The sequence below is a fragment of the Lithobates pipiens genome, unplaced genomic scaffold, assembly GCF_037356315.1.
Source record: "Lithobates pipiens isolate NorthernLeopardFrog02 unplaced genomic scaffold, aLitPip1_a1.2 Scaffold_27, whole genome shotgun sequence".
Taxonomy (NCBI): domain Eukaryota; kingdom Metazoa; phylum Chordata; class Amphibia; order Anura; family Ranidae; genus Lithobates; species Lithobates pipiens.
The window spans coordinates 52403018-52419665 of record NW_027507788.1 but is presented as its reverse complement, the minus strand read 5'-3'; the positions used below and the strand labels follow the sequence as shown (position 1 = coordinate 52419665).

Here is a 16648-nt window from a genome sequence, read left to right as displayed (position 1 = left end):
CCTGTGCCCCCCTATCTCTCTCCCTGTGCCCCCCCTCTATCTCTCTCTCTCCCTGTGCCCCCCTATCTCTCTCCCTGTGCCCCCCCTCTATCTCTCTCTCTCCCTGTGCCCCCCTATCTCTCTCCCTGTGCCCCCCCTCTATCTCTCTCCCTGTGCCCCCCCTCTATCTCTCTCTCCCTGTGCCCCCTCTCTCTGCCCTCCCCCTACCTCTCTCTGCCCTCCCCCTATCTCTTTACCTGTGCCCCTCTATCGCTTCCTGCCCCGTATCTCTCTATCCTCCCCCCTCAGTGTATATTCTATTCTCTCCCCCACCCAGTCCTCCTCTCCCTCCCGCCTCCCCGGATTGTTACTTTTGTATCCCACACGTGGTCGGAGAAGTTCATAGAGCGCCGTGACGTTACGCAGCCTTCCTCCTATGACGGAGGCTGGGCGGGAGGGAGGCGTGTTTTGGTCGGTGGCCCGGCCTCCTACTGAATGTATTAGCATATGATTAGCATGTGATTATCACCGAGCAGAGGCTGCAGAGTGAAGCAGGTGCCGAACATGGCGAGTCAGCCCGGAGCCGCTCTCCGCCTCTTTCTCCTGATCAGCGGGCTCCGAGCCGGATTACTCCAGCAAGGTACCGGGAATCGGGAGGAGGGCAGCCGCTGACACTCTTCCGGGCAGCCTGAGCCAAGGCTGGGGAGGAAGGAGAGCACGGAGCCGGGAATAGAGAGCAAGCAGCAGGGGTGGAGAAGAGAGGAATGCGGGAGAGGGAAAGTCACAGCCTGGAGGAGAAGAGAGGAATGGAGAGGAAAGGGGGAGAGATGGAGGGAAGAGAGGAACGTCACACTTCTGTATACACATGGATGGGAGAAGAGAGGAGGAAATCAGTGCAGATGGGACTGTCACATCCATGGGGGGGACATGGAATCATTGGGAGATGAGATTAGCAGGAGCTGGGACTGTCACATGAGATGAGAGCTGAGGGGTCCATGGATGGGAGATGAGAGGGTCCATGGATGAGGGGGTCCATGGATGGGGGGGATGAGGGGGTCCATGGATGGGAGATGAGAGGGTCCATGGATGGGAGATGAGAGGGTCCATGGATGGGGGATGAGGGGGTCCATGGATGAGGGGGTCCATGGATGAGGGGGTCCATGGATGGGGGATGAGGGGGTCCATGGATGGGGGATGGGGGATGAGGGGGTCCATGGATGGGGGATGAGGGGGTCCATGGATGGGGGATGAGAGGGTCCATGGATGGGGGATGAGAGGGTCCATGGATGGGGGATGAGAGGGTCCATGGATGGGGGATGAGAGGGTCCATGGATGGGGGATGAGAGGGTCCATGGATGGGGGATGAGAGGGTCCATGGATGGGAGATGAGAGGGTCCATGAATGAGGGGTCCATGGATGGGAGATGAGAGGATCCATGGATGAGGGATCGATGGATGAGGGGTCCATGGATGGGGGATGAGTGGGTCCATGGATGGGGGATGAGTGGGTCCATGGATGGGGGATGAGTGGTCCGGGGATGGGGGATGAGTGGTCCGGGGATGGGAGATGAGAGGGTCCATGGATGGGAGATGAGAGGGGTCCATGGATGGGAGATGAGAGGGGTCCATGGATGGGAGATGAGAGGGGTCCATGGATGGGAGATGAGAGGGGTCCATGGATGGGAGATGAGAGGGGTCCATGGATGGGAGATGAGAGGGGTCCATGGATGGGAGATGAGAGGGGTCCATGGATGGGAGATGAGAGGGGTCCATGGATGGGAGATGAGAGGGGTCCATGGATGGGAGATGAGAGGGGTCCATGGATGGGAGATGAGAGGGGTCCATGGATGGGAGATGAGGGGGGTCCATGGATGGGAGATGAGGGGGGTCCATGGATGGGAGATGAGGGGGGTCCATGGATGGGAGATGAGGGGGGTCCATGGATGGGAGATGAGGGGGGTCCATGGATGGGAGATGAGGGGGGTCCATGGATGGGAGATGAGGGGGGTCCATGGATGGGAGATGAGGGGGGTCCATGGATGGGAGATGAGGGGGGTCCATGGATGGGAGATGAGGGGGGTCCATGGATGGGAGATGAGGGGGGTCCATGGATGGGAGATGAGGGGGGTCCATGGATGGGAGATGAGGGGGGTCCATGGATGGGAGATGAGGGGGGTCCATGGATGGGAGATGAGGGGGGTCCATGGATGGGAGATGAGGGGGGTCCATGGATGGGAGATGAGGGGGGTCCATGGATGGGAGATGAGGGGGGTCCATGGATGGGAGATGAGGGGGGTCCATGGATGGGAGATGAGGGGGGTCCATGGATGAGGGGGGTCCATGGATGGGAGATGAGGGGGTCCATGGATGAGGGGGTCCATGGATGAGGGGGTCCATGGATGGGAGATGAGGGGGTCCATGGATGGGAGCACAGGAGGCAAACAGTGCAGGCAGATCAGCTGTTGTGATGGGATGGGGACATGAGATTGGGATAGAGGAGGGTTCTAGAGGGTGGAGAGGAACATTGGGATGGGATGTAGGAGACCCGGAAGGGAATGATGGAAGTAGCTTGGGGATGAAGCCAGAACTGGCACACTTTGGGGATGGGGGCACCAGGAGGTTAGTCTTTGGGACAGCTGGGATTATAGAGAGGATTGTGTGGGAGGAGGAGCACATGGAATGCAGGGAAGAGGGGGTGCAGGCAGTATGTGCTGTGGGTAGTGTACTGTGCAGGAAAGATGGGGTACAGGAGGTATACTGTGCATGGATGATGGGGTCCAGGTAGTGTACTGTGGATGGCAGATGGGGTGCAGGAGGTGTACCATAGAGGGTAAATTGGTTGCGGAAGGGGTACTGTGCAGGGAAATGGGGTGCAGCTAGTGTATGTTGCAGGGAAAATGGGGGTGCGTGTAGTGTACCATGTAGGAAGTGTGGGAGGTGCAGGGAAGATTGGGTGTAGGTAGTGTACTGTAAATGGGGTGCGGGGGTAGTGTACCATGTGGGGTGCAGGAGGTGTACTGTGCAGGGAATAGGGGGAACATGGGTACTGCGTAGGAAACATTGGGACAGAGACTGCATTGCAAAGGATGAGGGATTTTGCACAGAAAGGAGTTTATGGCATAGGGAAATGGGGTTCAATAACGTGGAGCTGATGCACTTACTTTAGAAATGGGGCTTTAGCAGTAAGAACCTATGATGTGCTATATAATATGTAGAGATGGAAATTAATGGGACGACTATTGTGGAAAAGCAAAGTTAAAGCTGGAGGTAAAGTGTTACCTGTGTAGGATGATGTGTTTGGAATTTCGGGATCCCGAGTCGATGTGATGTACTACCATGTTATGGGGCAAAGAAAGAAAGGCAGTGGGGTAAGAGTTGGCTCTCTTAGTGCAGATTGAGAGGTAAAAGGAGTGAGGACGGTGGAGGGGGGAGTGTGAGCAGAAGGAGGATAGCTAAAGAGGAGAGAGATTTCACATGAAAGAGAGATGGAAGGATCAGGGAGATGAGAGAGAAGATGAAAGGAGAAGAACAAAAGGGAATGGGGGAGAGGGAAGGGAGGGTAAGCGGGAACAGGAGGGCGAGAGATGGGTAAACAGAAGGGTATGAGTGAAGAGGATGAAGAAAACTGAGAAGCGCATTATAATTAACCCTGTCTTTCAAAGAGCCACTTGTTGCATCTCGTCGTTGTTGATGTGGGTTTTATGTGTTGGCCAAGCTATTGTATTTTTATGTGAATATTACTAGCTTCTGAATCCGATATGGATTGTATGGGGTCCACCAACACTCTTGGGTGGTACCCATGTGTCCAATCCAACGGTACCTGAGAGATGGATTTGTGGGGTTAGGAGTATAATCTGGTTATCCCCACACCTGGATTAGATGTGTAGACTGGATATGTGAACACAATGTGGCATCCAGATCCTGTTTTCTCCCCCCCAGTACAGTATGTTGATAGTGTGATGAATAAATAACTGCGTAGAACGTAGCTCAGTGCTCAGACACTGCATAGGCTGCTTTGGTTTAGAAGTGCACGCCAATTAGCTGCTGTGATTTTTTTTTTTTTTTTTATATATATAACATATATATATAACATTATACACACACATATTTTTTTATTATTATAAATTGTATTTTTTTCCTCCCTTTCCCCAATTGGCTTGCAGCACCCATGTACTTATTTAGGGTCTAGTTGAGGGCATATAACTCTGAAGAAGGGTACATGAGGCTGTTGTGCCGTATTTCGGTTTCCATCGGTCCTCTAACACCAACCATGGCTAGTTTGTATCAGGAAACCTTTATTGAATGATTTCAAACTGTTGCATAGACCACCCCCCTTCCCTGGGGGCATGGGGAGGACTGGATCCAGCAAGAGGCTGCTTTTCTGCTGGGGGGAGGGAGATGGATGGGAGCTTTAAATCCTAGTATTGTTCATTTTGAATCCTTTAATTCCAGTACGAGGGGATGTTTAGTTAGTGTTTAGAAAGCTGACTCCCCTGCTCTCCCTTTCATTACATGTCTAATTCCTCCTATGTTGATCTTGATGTTCGCATAGTAAATCTGTGTGCTCCAGCTGAATTTCATGTATATTATTAATTTTTTTATATATATATATATATATATATATAAAATCTGTATGGTATGAAATAGAAGAGCCTTGCATTTTTTTGCCTTGCCTGTAGCAATGATTCTGAGCAAAAAAAATTTCAGCAGAGGTTTGTCTCTGCTACTATGAAGCCTTATCTGGGTTATTCATGTTCTTCTCGATTCAAGCTGAAACTGTTCTGGCACCGTTCTGAATCAAGAGGGCAGTGTTTGCATTTGGAGAACAAAAACACAAAAAATACTTCTCTCCGGCTCCCTGTCCATCACAGCGATGCTCGCTCTGCAAAGCCAGTTCCCACCCTTTAGCCATGACTGTAAAACGCTCCTTCCAGTCTTACTGTACCTTCCATACAATTCACTCATCGTGCCCCCTCTGTCCGTGTAATCCCATAGTAAATAATGTATCTGATACCATTGTCAGGTCACGCTAGGTATCCCTCAAATGTCCCCAGCAATCCTTATTTAAAGAAGACTCCCATTCTTCTCACTGCCTGCTAATGAGCCCACAGCTGATAGAATTAGAGCAGTCCTGATGGATAATGTTTGTTAAAATAAAATTGGCCTGATAATATTATGTTCCTGACATCTATGCCTCTTTAAATTGTCATGTACAACAATGAAAAGATCCTATAAGCTTCTGTAGACCAACTTTGAATTGTTGGATTTCATTGAGTGCTTTGAAGGTCAACTAATTAGTACCATGAAGTCCCCCCCCCATCTGTCCTTCTTATAAGGAATTTAGAATTCAGGAGCCAGATTGTCCCATCCAGGAGCCAGCAGGGTTGGGTTTTTCTTTTCTTTTTTTCTTAGGACCCAGCTCCATTGACAGCAAATAGGACGCCAGCTGTAGTTTTTAAGTAACCTTGGCTATTATTCTCCTGGGATTTGTCTAGCCCTGCTAACGCTGGTGATTCTGCTTTTTATATTTCACCCTACTTGATATTCTTTCTTTTAAAATGAAGAATTGCATTCAAAGTACAAGCCACTCTGCAGTGATTCCACCTCAGCCGTTCCAAAAGAAAATGCACATCTCAATCATACAGGGGTGTCCTCGTCTTGTGCATCTTTTTCTGTATTGCTTTTTTTTCAGAATAGTGTAAATTTGCTGTGCTTATTTAGATTCTAATAGCACTATATAACATGCAAGGAAACAGAAAAAATCGCCAGGCTTTGTTGTGTTTGCAGCACACGATAAGTCTGACATTAACAGCAACAAGTGTGGAAATTGTAGTAGTGGAGTTGATAGTTCTGTGTCGTAAAATGGCTTTCTTGTCTGACGCGTTCGTGTAATTGTGCTTTGAACTCCCTATCCACTTTTTACACAAAGTCATCATCTTCGCATTGGGCAGAGGGAAGGCGATGCTAATTTGTATAATTACACAGTATGTAGAGGGAACTAAAAAAGGACCATTGGGGTATATTAGGCATGAACTGTACACAGCAGCTGTCACTTATGGTTCATAAGCTTACTAAAGACAATGCTACTGAAGATGTAGAGTGGAGACGTTCAAGCTAGAAACCTGTGTTGTGAAAGGGTTTCCCTTTTTTTTATTTTTGGCATTATTTGAAATGCTTTTAGAGGTGAAGCATAGCTATTTTAAAATGCTGAATTTAGCCAAGAGCTTGAATTAAAGGGCTTTTGGTGGTTGGCAGTGGCCATGTGGTGATCATGTTGGAGATGCTGGTTTTGTTTGGCGTGTGCCTCCACTAAATGGTACATGTTGGCCGATTCTTCTCGTTGTGATTGATGTGCGAACTCAACTCTTCTGTATCTCTCTCCTTCTTTTTCTCTCCCCAATGTTCTGTGCCACAGCATCCTCAATTACCTAAGATGAACCAATTCATGTATACTTAGGACCATATTGGGCCTTCTTTATTTAAACCAAACAAAGAGAACAGTGTCTAAAGGATAGTTTATCAGTAGATGCCAAAGACCAAATCTGATCCAGCTAAAGTTGGACTTTTAGACCATTACTGATTTTCAGATACCATTGTGAAGTTAATCCTCTGTACATCCACCTGTAGGATTCAAGCAGCTTGGTGTTATTCTGCAGGACATGTATGAGGTTATCTAGGAGGACGGAAGGCTACATCTATGGGAATACGGATGCAGGTGCTGTTAGGAGGTGGGACCGGCATTCAAAATAGTTTGAGACCAGCAACTGATGCAGACACTGGCAGAATGGGGCTTGTGTAGGTTCAAAATGATGGCAACATGAAGGAATATTTCGCAGTAGAGAAGATACATTTTATTTTTTCCAGGAGGGATATCAAATCGGCAGTAGTATAGGACACAATCAAGTACTTTTTATTTACCTTGCATGAGGATTATCGGAAGTTGGTAGATAATTCCAGGTTGGGTCCGTTTTTTTTTTTTTTTTTTTTGTTCTTCTTCCCCCCCCCCCCCCCCCCCCCAGCCATTTTTGATTAGTTGTATAAAATACAAAGAGCAACATATAGTGGTTTCCCATCAAAGCCTGTAATCAGTTTTTAGAGTTCATCAGTTTCAAGTAGTAAAAACAATGAAAGATCATTTTTAATTTAATGAGTGTTGCTTCACTGTGCATACTAATTTTTTGGGTTTGACAGCCAACTGTTGAGAGCTAACTTTAGGTGTAAAGTAACATGGAACCCATCAAGTGTCGGAAGACGAGGAAATGGAAATAGTTACTTGGAAACTAAAATGCTTCAGAAGAAATAGTCAAGTTGCTTAAAATATTTTTTATAGATGCCTCAAGCCTTTAATATAGTTATCCTTCTTTTTTTTTTTTTTCTGTGTAAATAACTTTATTTGTTATCATTTTTTCTTTGTTTAGCTGTAGACAGTTTGCAACATATAATAAAATGCTTGCAACAAACATTCAAACTTTTTTTTTTTTTTTTTTCTTCTAGACTTTTATTGGATTTTTTTAAGAATGCAACAGTATGCCAAAAGCAATTGTGTACTCATTGATAAATAGAATGCATGTTACAGATTGGTAAGAGAGAGGTAGGGATCCCTCTGGGAGAGTATGGAGTGCAATAGATGTGGGCATTGTCCCATGTTGGCACTGGCATGGTTGTTTTAACATAGCAGAATATAGTATCTATTTATGGTCACATAGATGGGTAGCAGACAGTGAAAGCTGACAACTAAATGGGCCTAAATAGATGCTTGGTGCACCTTTTTTTCTGATGTCTGCTGCCTGCTTTAGTATGTTTTAAACTAACACAGATTTAATTTTGGCTTCATTCATCTGGGTAAGTCCTATCTTGTAAACCCTACCATAAGGAGCTTCAGCTTCAACTTGTATTACAGACATAGGCTAGTGAAAAATAAGTTATTCCTGCGCCACGTCAAGGAAATAGAGGGAGATAAGGTACTTCTGCACACACTGGAAGGGAAATATCTGAACCCCGGGAAATAGTGGATAGGAAAGGTAGTGGTGCGCTGTACGTAGGGAAAGTATATCTATTGGAAAAAACAATATATAAACTAAGGGGATATGCAGAAAACAATACAGGTATAATAAAAGGGTATGCCTGTGTGGCTAATTTTAAACAACTCATTTCTACTAATAATCTTCAACATAAATACATAAAGTAGTGAAAAATCATATCAAATCCAAAGTGCAGCGTGTTGCGATCGTGAAATCGCATAAAGTGCAGGTGTTCCACTGTGGCTGATTAAACAATAATACTCGTTACTATTAGTATAAAATCTGCAACATAAAAACGTAAAAATAATGGAAAAAAAGGAAAAAACACAATATAACATTCAAAGTGCAGTGTGTTGCGATCCTAAAAATCGCATAAAGTGCAGGTGTTCTGCTGTGGTGCGCATAGGCAAACCTTCAAACATAGACGGTAATTAGGTGACAAAAAATATAAGTGTATCAGACAACAGTCCGTTTCAGGTGCAAAGTGCTGCGATTATTCTCAAAATCGCATAGGGTGTGACTCCTTCAACAAGATATACAATGTGGAACTGTTGCAATGGGAAGGGCAGTGGTGCTGGTGGAAGGGGATATGGCCTTGGTGGTCCCGTATATACCAGTAATGGATGTCCCCTTACCTTACCGCTGTAAGGTAACAGCGTATATATAGAGAGCTTTGGGATCCTTTAGCGGAATTTTCCCTTTAGTGTGAGGTTCCCAGGTCCTGACCAATGTTATGGTTCCTTTTAAGGGGGTTTCCTCTGTGGTATTGCAGTCAGGGTTCCTCAGTGGTGTGGCATATACATGGGTTTAAGCAGAGATGGAAGAAGAATACTCCATAGTGTAAAATGCTTCAACAGGTATATTTTTATTTAAAAGGTTTAAAAGATACTCACAAACAAACAGTCTGTACAAACCGTGTATAAACGAGCTGCGGGCTCGGTCTACGTCACTTCCGGTCGCTGATCCTTCCTATCCACAGACATAGGCTAGCCATAGCTTGAATTTTGGCCGAATTTTAATTTTCTTCCCTTCAGTCTGTTGAAATCCAAGCTGCGGATGACTCTGCCGGCACCGCTCAGTTTGATGAAAGTTATAAAATCAACTAAGTAGGGCTGCAACTAAGGATTATTTTCATAATCGATTAGTTGGCCGATTTTTTTTTTTAAATTTTTTTTTCGATTATCTGAAAAAAATCATAAAAACAAAACAAAATCATAATGCCATTTTTATTTTCCTATTTTTTTTATTTAAAATAATAATGGGAAAAAAATGGAGTGTTATACAGGTATCCTGTCATGATGGGGTTTATAGTACAAGACCCCCCCCAGAAAACCAACGATGGGGCACGTGTCCTCCCCAGATATACCAAAATCAGTGTTTTGTATGAATGTGTTGCCATTGTCTAAGCCACTACCTCATCACAGCTTGGTGCCCAACGCTGCTTATTTCCTCTCTATCAAAGCAGGCGGGGCTGAGAATACCCCGATGATGTCAGCGAGGAGGAGAGAGGCGGACGTACCCAGTCACATGAGCGTCGCTTTTGAGAAAGCGGCTTGTACACAGGGGATTGTCTAACACTTGGACGGAGGCCGGACTGACAGGCGGGGAGAAGGTGCACCTAGACCAATTGATAATGAAAATTACGTTTTTTTTATTATCGATTTTTAATTAATTGTTTCAGCCCTACAACTAACCTTTGTGCAAAATTTGGATGGGTCCAGGCCTATGTTAATTATGAAGAGTAAGGCTGGCCATACGTAGTTAAAATTTTGCCCGGTTCAGCAGGAACCGGCCAAGATTGGAATTGTCAATGGACAGGCTTAACCACTTGCCGACCGCCGCACGACGATATACGTCGGCAGAATGGCACGGGCAGGCATATGGGCGTATATATAAGTCCCTGCCTGCCCGCGGGTGGGGGGCCCGATCGGGCCCCCCCCCGGTGCCTGCGGCGGTCGGCATTCCTTCGAGAGCGATCCGGGATGAGGGGGCGGCCATTCATTCATGGCCACCCCCTCGCGATCGCTCTCGACGAATGGAAATCCCCGGTGACATCACTTCCTCTCCTGTAATGTAAACACAGGAGAGGAAGTGATGTATTCTCTCCTCCGTGTCGGTATTTTTCGTTCCGACACGGAGGAGAGCGGATCGGTGAGTTGCACCAACACTCTACACACACAGTAGAACATGCCAGGCACACTCACACCCCCCCTTTACCCCCCGATCACCCCCCCAATTACCCCTGCCCCCCAGTCACAGTGACACCAATGTCATTTTTTTTTTTTTTTTTTTGCATTGGTGTCATTTGTGACTGTAATAACTGTTAGGGCAGTTAGAGTTAGCCCCCTTTAGTTCTAATGTACCCCCCCAATAAAGGTTTAACCCCGTGATCACCCCCCGTCGCCAGTGTCACTAAGGCTGGGTTCACATTGCAGCGGTTTATGAGAACGAATGTGATTCGCACCGCACTGCAAATCACATCCGATCTCTGTGCGATTCGAGTTCAGCCATCCGCCGCACCCGCCACACCCGCCGCAAATTCGCACGGGACCCTTTTTTTGGTCCGCAGCAGAATCGGATCGCATGGGTGTTCACACCATGCGATCCGAGTTTGCAGATCGCACTGCGATATGCGAACTGATCTGGGGGTGTCAGTAACATTTCACTGACACTCCCAGCAGTTCGCATAGGGCAGTGTGAACTGCCGCCGGGAGGCATGCGATGCGGGAACCCGCCGCGGATTCGCGGCGTTTCCGCATCGCTCCAGTGTGAACCCAGCCTAATAAGCGATCATTTTTCTGATCGCCGTATTAGTGTCACAGGTGACGCTAGTTAGGCAGGTAGGTATTTAGGTTCGCCGCAGCTTTTTATAGCGCCAGGGACCCCCATATACTACCGCATAAAGCCCCCTGATTGCCCCCTAGTTAACCCTTTCACCTGTGATCACCATATAACTGTTACAGGTGACGCTGGTTGGTTAGTTATTTTTTTATAGTTTCAGGGCACCCGCCATTTATTACCTAATAAAGGTTTAACCCCCTGATCACCCGGCGGGTGTCATTTGTGACTAATAACTGTTAGGGCAGTTAGGGTTAGCCCCCTTTAGTTCTAAGGTACCCCCCTAACCCCCCCAATAAAGGTTTAACCCCGTGATCACCCCCCGTCGCCAGTGTCACTAAGGCTGGGTTCACATTGCAGCGGTTTGAGAACGGATGTGATTCGCACCGCACTGCAGTGCAAATCACATCCGATCTCTGTGCGATTCGAGTTCAGCCATTCGCCGCACCCGCCGCAAATTCGCACGGGACCCTTTTTTTGGCCCGCAGCAGAATCGGATCGCATGGGTGTTCACACCATGCGATCCGAGTTTGCAGATCGCACTGCGATATGCGAACTGATCTGGGGGTGTCAGTAACATTTCACTGACACTCCCAGCAGTTCGCATAGGGCAGTGTGAACTGCCGCCGGGAGGCATGCGATGCGGGAACCCGCCGCGCATTCGTGGCGTTCCCGCATCGCTCCAGTGTGAACCCAGCCTAATAAGCGATCGTTTTTCTGATCGCTGTATTAGTGTCACAGGTGACGCTAGTTAGGCAGGTAGGTATTTAGGTTCGCCGCAGCTTTTTATAGCGCCAGGGACCCCCATATACTACCGCATAAAGCCCCCTGATTGCCCCCTAGTTAACCCTTTCACCAGTGATCACCATATAACTGTTACAGGTGACGCTGGTTGGTTAGTTATTTTTTTATAGTTTCAGGGCACCCGCCATTTATTACCTAGTCTCACTAGTGTACCCCTAAATTTAGGGGTGTCTACTTTCCAAAATGGGGTCATTTGGGGGGGGTTTGTGCCATCTTGGCATTTTATGGCCTTCAAAACTGTAACGCCCTTAGAAAGCCTGAAGGCGGTGCTTGGTTTTCGGGGCCCCGTACGCGGCTAGGCTCCCAAAAAGTCCCACATATGTGGTATCCCCGTACTCAGGAGAAGCAGCAGAATTTATTTTGGGGTGTCATTTCACATATGCCCATGGCATGCATGAGCAATATATCATTTAGTGACAACTTTGTGAAAAAAAAAAAAAAAAAGTTTGTAATTTTCCCGCAACTTGTGGCAAAATATAAAATATTCCATGGACTCAACATGCCTCTCAGCAAATAGCTTGGGGTGTCTACTTTCTAAAATGGGGTCATTTGTGGGTGTTTTGTGCCATCTTGGCATTTTATGGCCTTCAAAACTGTAATAGGTAGTGAGAAGTGAACTCAAAAATTTACGCCCTTAGAAAGCCTGAAGGCGGTGCTTGGTTTTCGGGGCCCCGTACGCGGCTAGGCTCCCAAAAAGTCCCACATATGTGGTATCCCCGTACTCAGGAGAAGCAGCAGAATTTATTTTGGGGTGTCATTTCACATATGCCCATGGCATGTGTGAGCAATATATCATTTAGTGACAACTTTGTGAAAAAAAAAAAAAAAAAATTTTTTTTTTTGTCATTATTCAATCGCTTGAGGCAAAAAAATAAAATATTCAATGGGCTCAACATGCCTCTTATCAATTTCCTTAGGGGGTCTACTTTCCAAAATGGGGTCATTTGGGGGGGTTTTGTACTGCCCTGCCATTTTAGCACCTCAAGAAATGAGATAGGCAGTCGTAAACTAAAAGCTGCGTAAATTCCAGAAAACGTACCTTAGTTTGTAGATGTGACAACTTTTGCGCAAACCAATAAATATACAATTATTGACTTTTTTTTTACCAAAGACATGTGGCTGAATACATTTTGGCCTAAATGTATGACTAAAATTGAGTTTATTGGATTTTTCTAATAACAAAAAGTAGAAAATATCATTTTTTTTCAAAATTTGCGGTCTTTTTACGTTTATATCGCAAAAAATAAAAATCGCAGAGGCAATCAAATACCATCAAAAGAAAGCTCTATTTGTGGGAAGAAAAGGACGCAAATTTTGTTTGGGTACAACATTGCATGACCGCGCAATTACCAGTTAAAGCAGCGCAGTGCCAAAGTGTAAAAAGACCTCTGGTCATTTACCAGCAAAATGGTCCGGTCTGAAAGTGGTTAATGTACCAACTTGATCAATCTATCAACTTTGGTACAACCAGCCTGTTGGATTCTCTTGCGATATTCACTGTCTTTTCTCAGTAGGGATGGCCACGCTCCTCTGTGGTTGCAGGAGAGAAATTTACTCCATGTATGGCGGACCTTAGAGCAGGGGTTGACAAATTTGCTTGGAATCTAGGAGCCAGCTAAAAAAGTTAGGAGCCAGGTCCGTGACGGCGATCTGGACCTGTCCCTGGCCTGACATGGAGACGAGTGAGGGGAAGATAGCGCCTCCAGCCCCCCCACCTGTCTCCAAGTCATTGCCCATAGCTCTTAGAGGGACATTTTATTTGTTTTATTTTTTTCAAATGACGATTTTTTTTTAAATTGCATTTTAGTGTAAATATGAGATGTGAGGTCTCTCTGACCCCATATCTCATATATAAGAGGACCTGTCATGCTTTTTTCTATTACAAGGGATTTTTACATTCCTTGTAATATGAATAAAAGTGACACACATAATTTTTTTTTTTTTTTTTTTTATTTTTTTTTTTTTTAAAGAACAGTGAAAAAAAATAAAAATAAAAGTTAATAAGAAAATTTTTTTTTTTTTAAATGCGCCCTGTCCCGCCAAGCTTGCGTGCAGAAGCAAATGCATATATGAAAGCAATGTTCAAACCACATGTGAGGTATCACTGCGATCGGTAGAGTAAGAGCAATAATTCTAGCCCTAGACCTTCTCTGTAACTCAAAACGTGCAACCTGTAGAATTTTTTAAACGTCGCCTATGGAGATTTTAAAGGGTAAATGTTTGTCGCCATTCCATGAGCGGGCGCAATTTTGAAGCATGACATGTTGGGTATCAATTTACTTGGCGTAACATTATCTTTCACAATATAAAAAAAAATTGGGCTAACTTTACTGTTGTCTTTTTTTTTTTATTAAATAAATTATTTTTTCCCCCAAAAAAAGTGCGCTTGTAAGTACGCTGTGCAAATATGGTGTGACAGACATTATTGCAACGACCACCATTTTACTCTCTAGGGTGTTAGAAAAAAAAAGTGTGTGTGTGTGTGTGTAATGTTTAGGTGTTCTAAGTAAATGGAAGGAGATCCATTAGCATTAATGGTTGTAATTCCAACGGCCACCGCAAGAGGGCGCCAGATTCCAGAAGGAATAGGATCACAGAAGGGAATAGCATCACAGAAGGCCTCAAAGCCGGGGGCTCAATTACCGGCCGCCGGCGGCGCGGCCCGACGCAATCACGCTGGGGGGGTCCACGGAGACGGGATACCCCTAGCTGTGCTGCGCCAGTCGCTAATTCTAGTCGCCAATGCGACCTGGCGCCCGGGTTTTGTCGAGCCCTGCCTTAGAGAGTGAACTGAAAATGCTAGCTACCACTACATGGCTAATCCTTGTGTAAACAAATAACACAAGGGGGTTGATTTACTAAAACTGAAGAGTGCAAAATTTGGCGCAGCTGTGCATGGTAGCCAATCGGCTTTTAACTTCAGATTGTTCAATTAAGCTTTGGGAAGGAAAAAAAAAATTGGAAGCTGATTGGTTTCTTTGTAGAGCTGCACAAGATTATGCACTCAACGGTTTTAGTAAGGCCCCTTTCACACTGGGGTGGTGCGGGCGTCGGCGGTAAAGAGCCACTATTTTAACCCCCGCTAGTGGCCGAAAAAGGGTTGAAACTGCCTGCAAAGTGCTGCTGCAGTGGCGCTTTGCTGGTGGTATAGCCGTGCTGCCCCATTATTTCAATGGGTAGGAGCGGTGAATACACCGCTCCAAATATGCGGGTAGCAGGACTTTTTTCACCGTCCTGCTAGAGCACCGCTCCAGTGTTAAAGGTGCAGTTTTTTTCAGACGCTACACAGGCGCTATTTTTAGCACCTGAAAACCGCCTCGGTGTGAAAGGGGCCTAAATGAACCAAAAGTATCTGATGCATCCACCTGTGTTGGGCAATATTCACAAGATCCACCTGGTCAATGGTTGTAATCTTTCCTGAATGTAGAAAATGGTACAGATGTCCGTTTATTTCGCTCCAACTTCAAAGCTGAGCTTGTGCAAATCGCTTAAAACGCAACCGATAAACACGTGAATGGGTCATCTGTAATTTTATATAGCAACCTCAGACAGCTCTGCCAGGAGGATGACACTTCTCTAACAGTAAACCGTATCTAAACCCAAACCTAAAAATGTCATGTATTGCAGCTTAGCATGTAATGGAGATGTATAAAGGCAGAACTGTTTAAGGTCCAAGGTCCAGGGATTTTTATTTTCTGCTAAACAAATGAAGAAAATACAGAATTTTTTTATTTTATTTATTTTTTGTTTCTGTCACAAAACTTTGTAAATAAGTGTTTTCTCCTGCACTGATGGGCAGCGACGAGGTAGGCACTAATATGGGGCACTGATGTCCACTAATGGATGGTACTGATGGATGCCAATCTGTGCCAAACAATGCCTGGCAATCGGTGATGCCCATTGTGGGCACTGGCATCCATGGTGGTCTAGGGTGGCATCCCTGGTGGTCCATTGTGGGCATCCTTGCATCCAGTCAGCACAGACCCCACCCCCTGTGAGAGGAGCAGCCGATCGTCTCTCTCTAACTTGCGTCTGACAGACATGAGTAAGGAAAAGCCAATCAACAGCTCTTCCTGTTTACATTGTGATCAGCCGTGATTGGACACGGCTGATCACGTGGTAAAGAGTCTCTGTCAGACTGACACACCGCAACAACGATCGGTGCAAGGATCATGGCGTTGTGCTGGCCTTTTTAGTTCATTAAGTTATAACACCGTGTCACTATAAGCCCAGCACTTGGCATCTGGTTTGGACATTATTCTACTGTTTTTGGCTTGTGTGGCAAAAATGGCTACCCCGGTAATACAGTGGAGAAGTCTGTAGACATGAAGGGAAAAGATTTGTTTTATTTGGAGGATTGCCAGGTGAAAATAAAGGGAACGGCTAAAAAAAAAGAATTTATGCAGCCACCACATCTAAGGCCTGGTAAGCTGCAATTTATTCCAATTTTGTTTGAGTTTAGATGCATTTTAAGGATTTGCAGTGCCACCTCACCGCCTGCTGATTGGACAGTCAGCCCTGGTTCACACTTCTGTGTGCCTGGGCATGGCAGCTCATTTATTTGAATGGGCTGCATTGCTTGTGCTTCCTGCAAAAAAAAGAGGGCAGCCTTAGTCTGGGTTCACTCATGTACGGTGCCTCTCCGTTGTAGCTGTGGATCAGCTGAGTGAGGAGGGGAGATAATGCCTGTTCACAAAAGAAGGCATCTGCGAATCAGATGCATCTCCATAGAAAAATGTGCCTGCAATTCGCACCGTACTGCCTAGAAAACGCACACTTTTTTTGGGCAATGCTGAGTGTGAATGCGACGCACATATGTGAACCAACCTGATTGAAACTATATTAATATAATATTCTGAGAATTGGATGTGGTGTAAGCCACATCCATTTCGCATAGGTTTGAACCCAGCCTTAAGGAATTTGTATGGTGCTTTCGACCTTGTGATTGTGTGTTTTTTTTTTTTTTTTTCCCCTCTGTGGTTGCTGCATTTGCAAGTGCGCTGCGAG

The 16648-nt window shown here is 45.8% G+C and overlaps 1 protein-coding gene across 7 annotated transcripts in view; it reads left to right on the top strand.

Annotated features, from left to right (window-relative positions):
- Window positions 1-478: 478 nt before the first annotated feature.
- Window positions 479-16648, top strand: part of CADM1 (cell adhesion molecule 1) — a 506083-nt gene continuing 489913 nt past the window's right edge. For 5 of the 7 annotated variants that reach the window (XM_077456952.1, XM_077456957.1, XM_077456954.1 and 2 more), the window contains exon 1: window positions 499-619. In XM_077456952.1, coding sequence (XP_077313078.1) covers window positions 544-619 — 76 coding nt within the window. In that variant the 5' untranslated portion in view covers window positions 499-543. Of the gene's footprint in view, window positions 620-16648 lie in introns of all 7 variants that reach the window. The other 2 variants (XM_077456955.1, XM_077456956.1) reach the window with 2 other exon arrangements.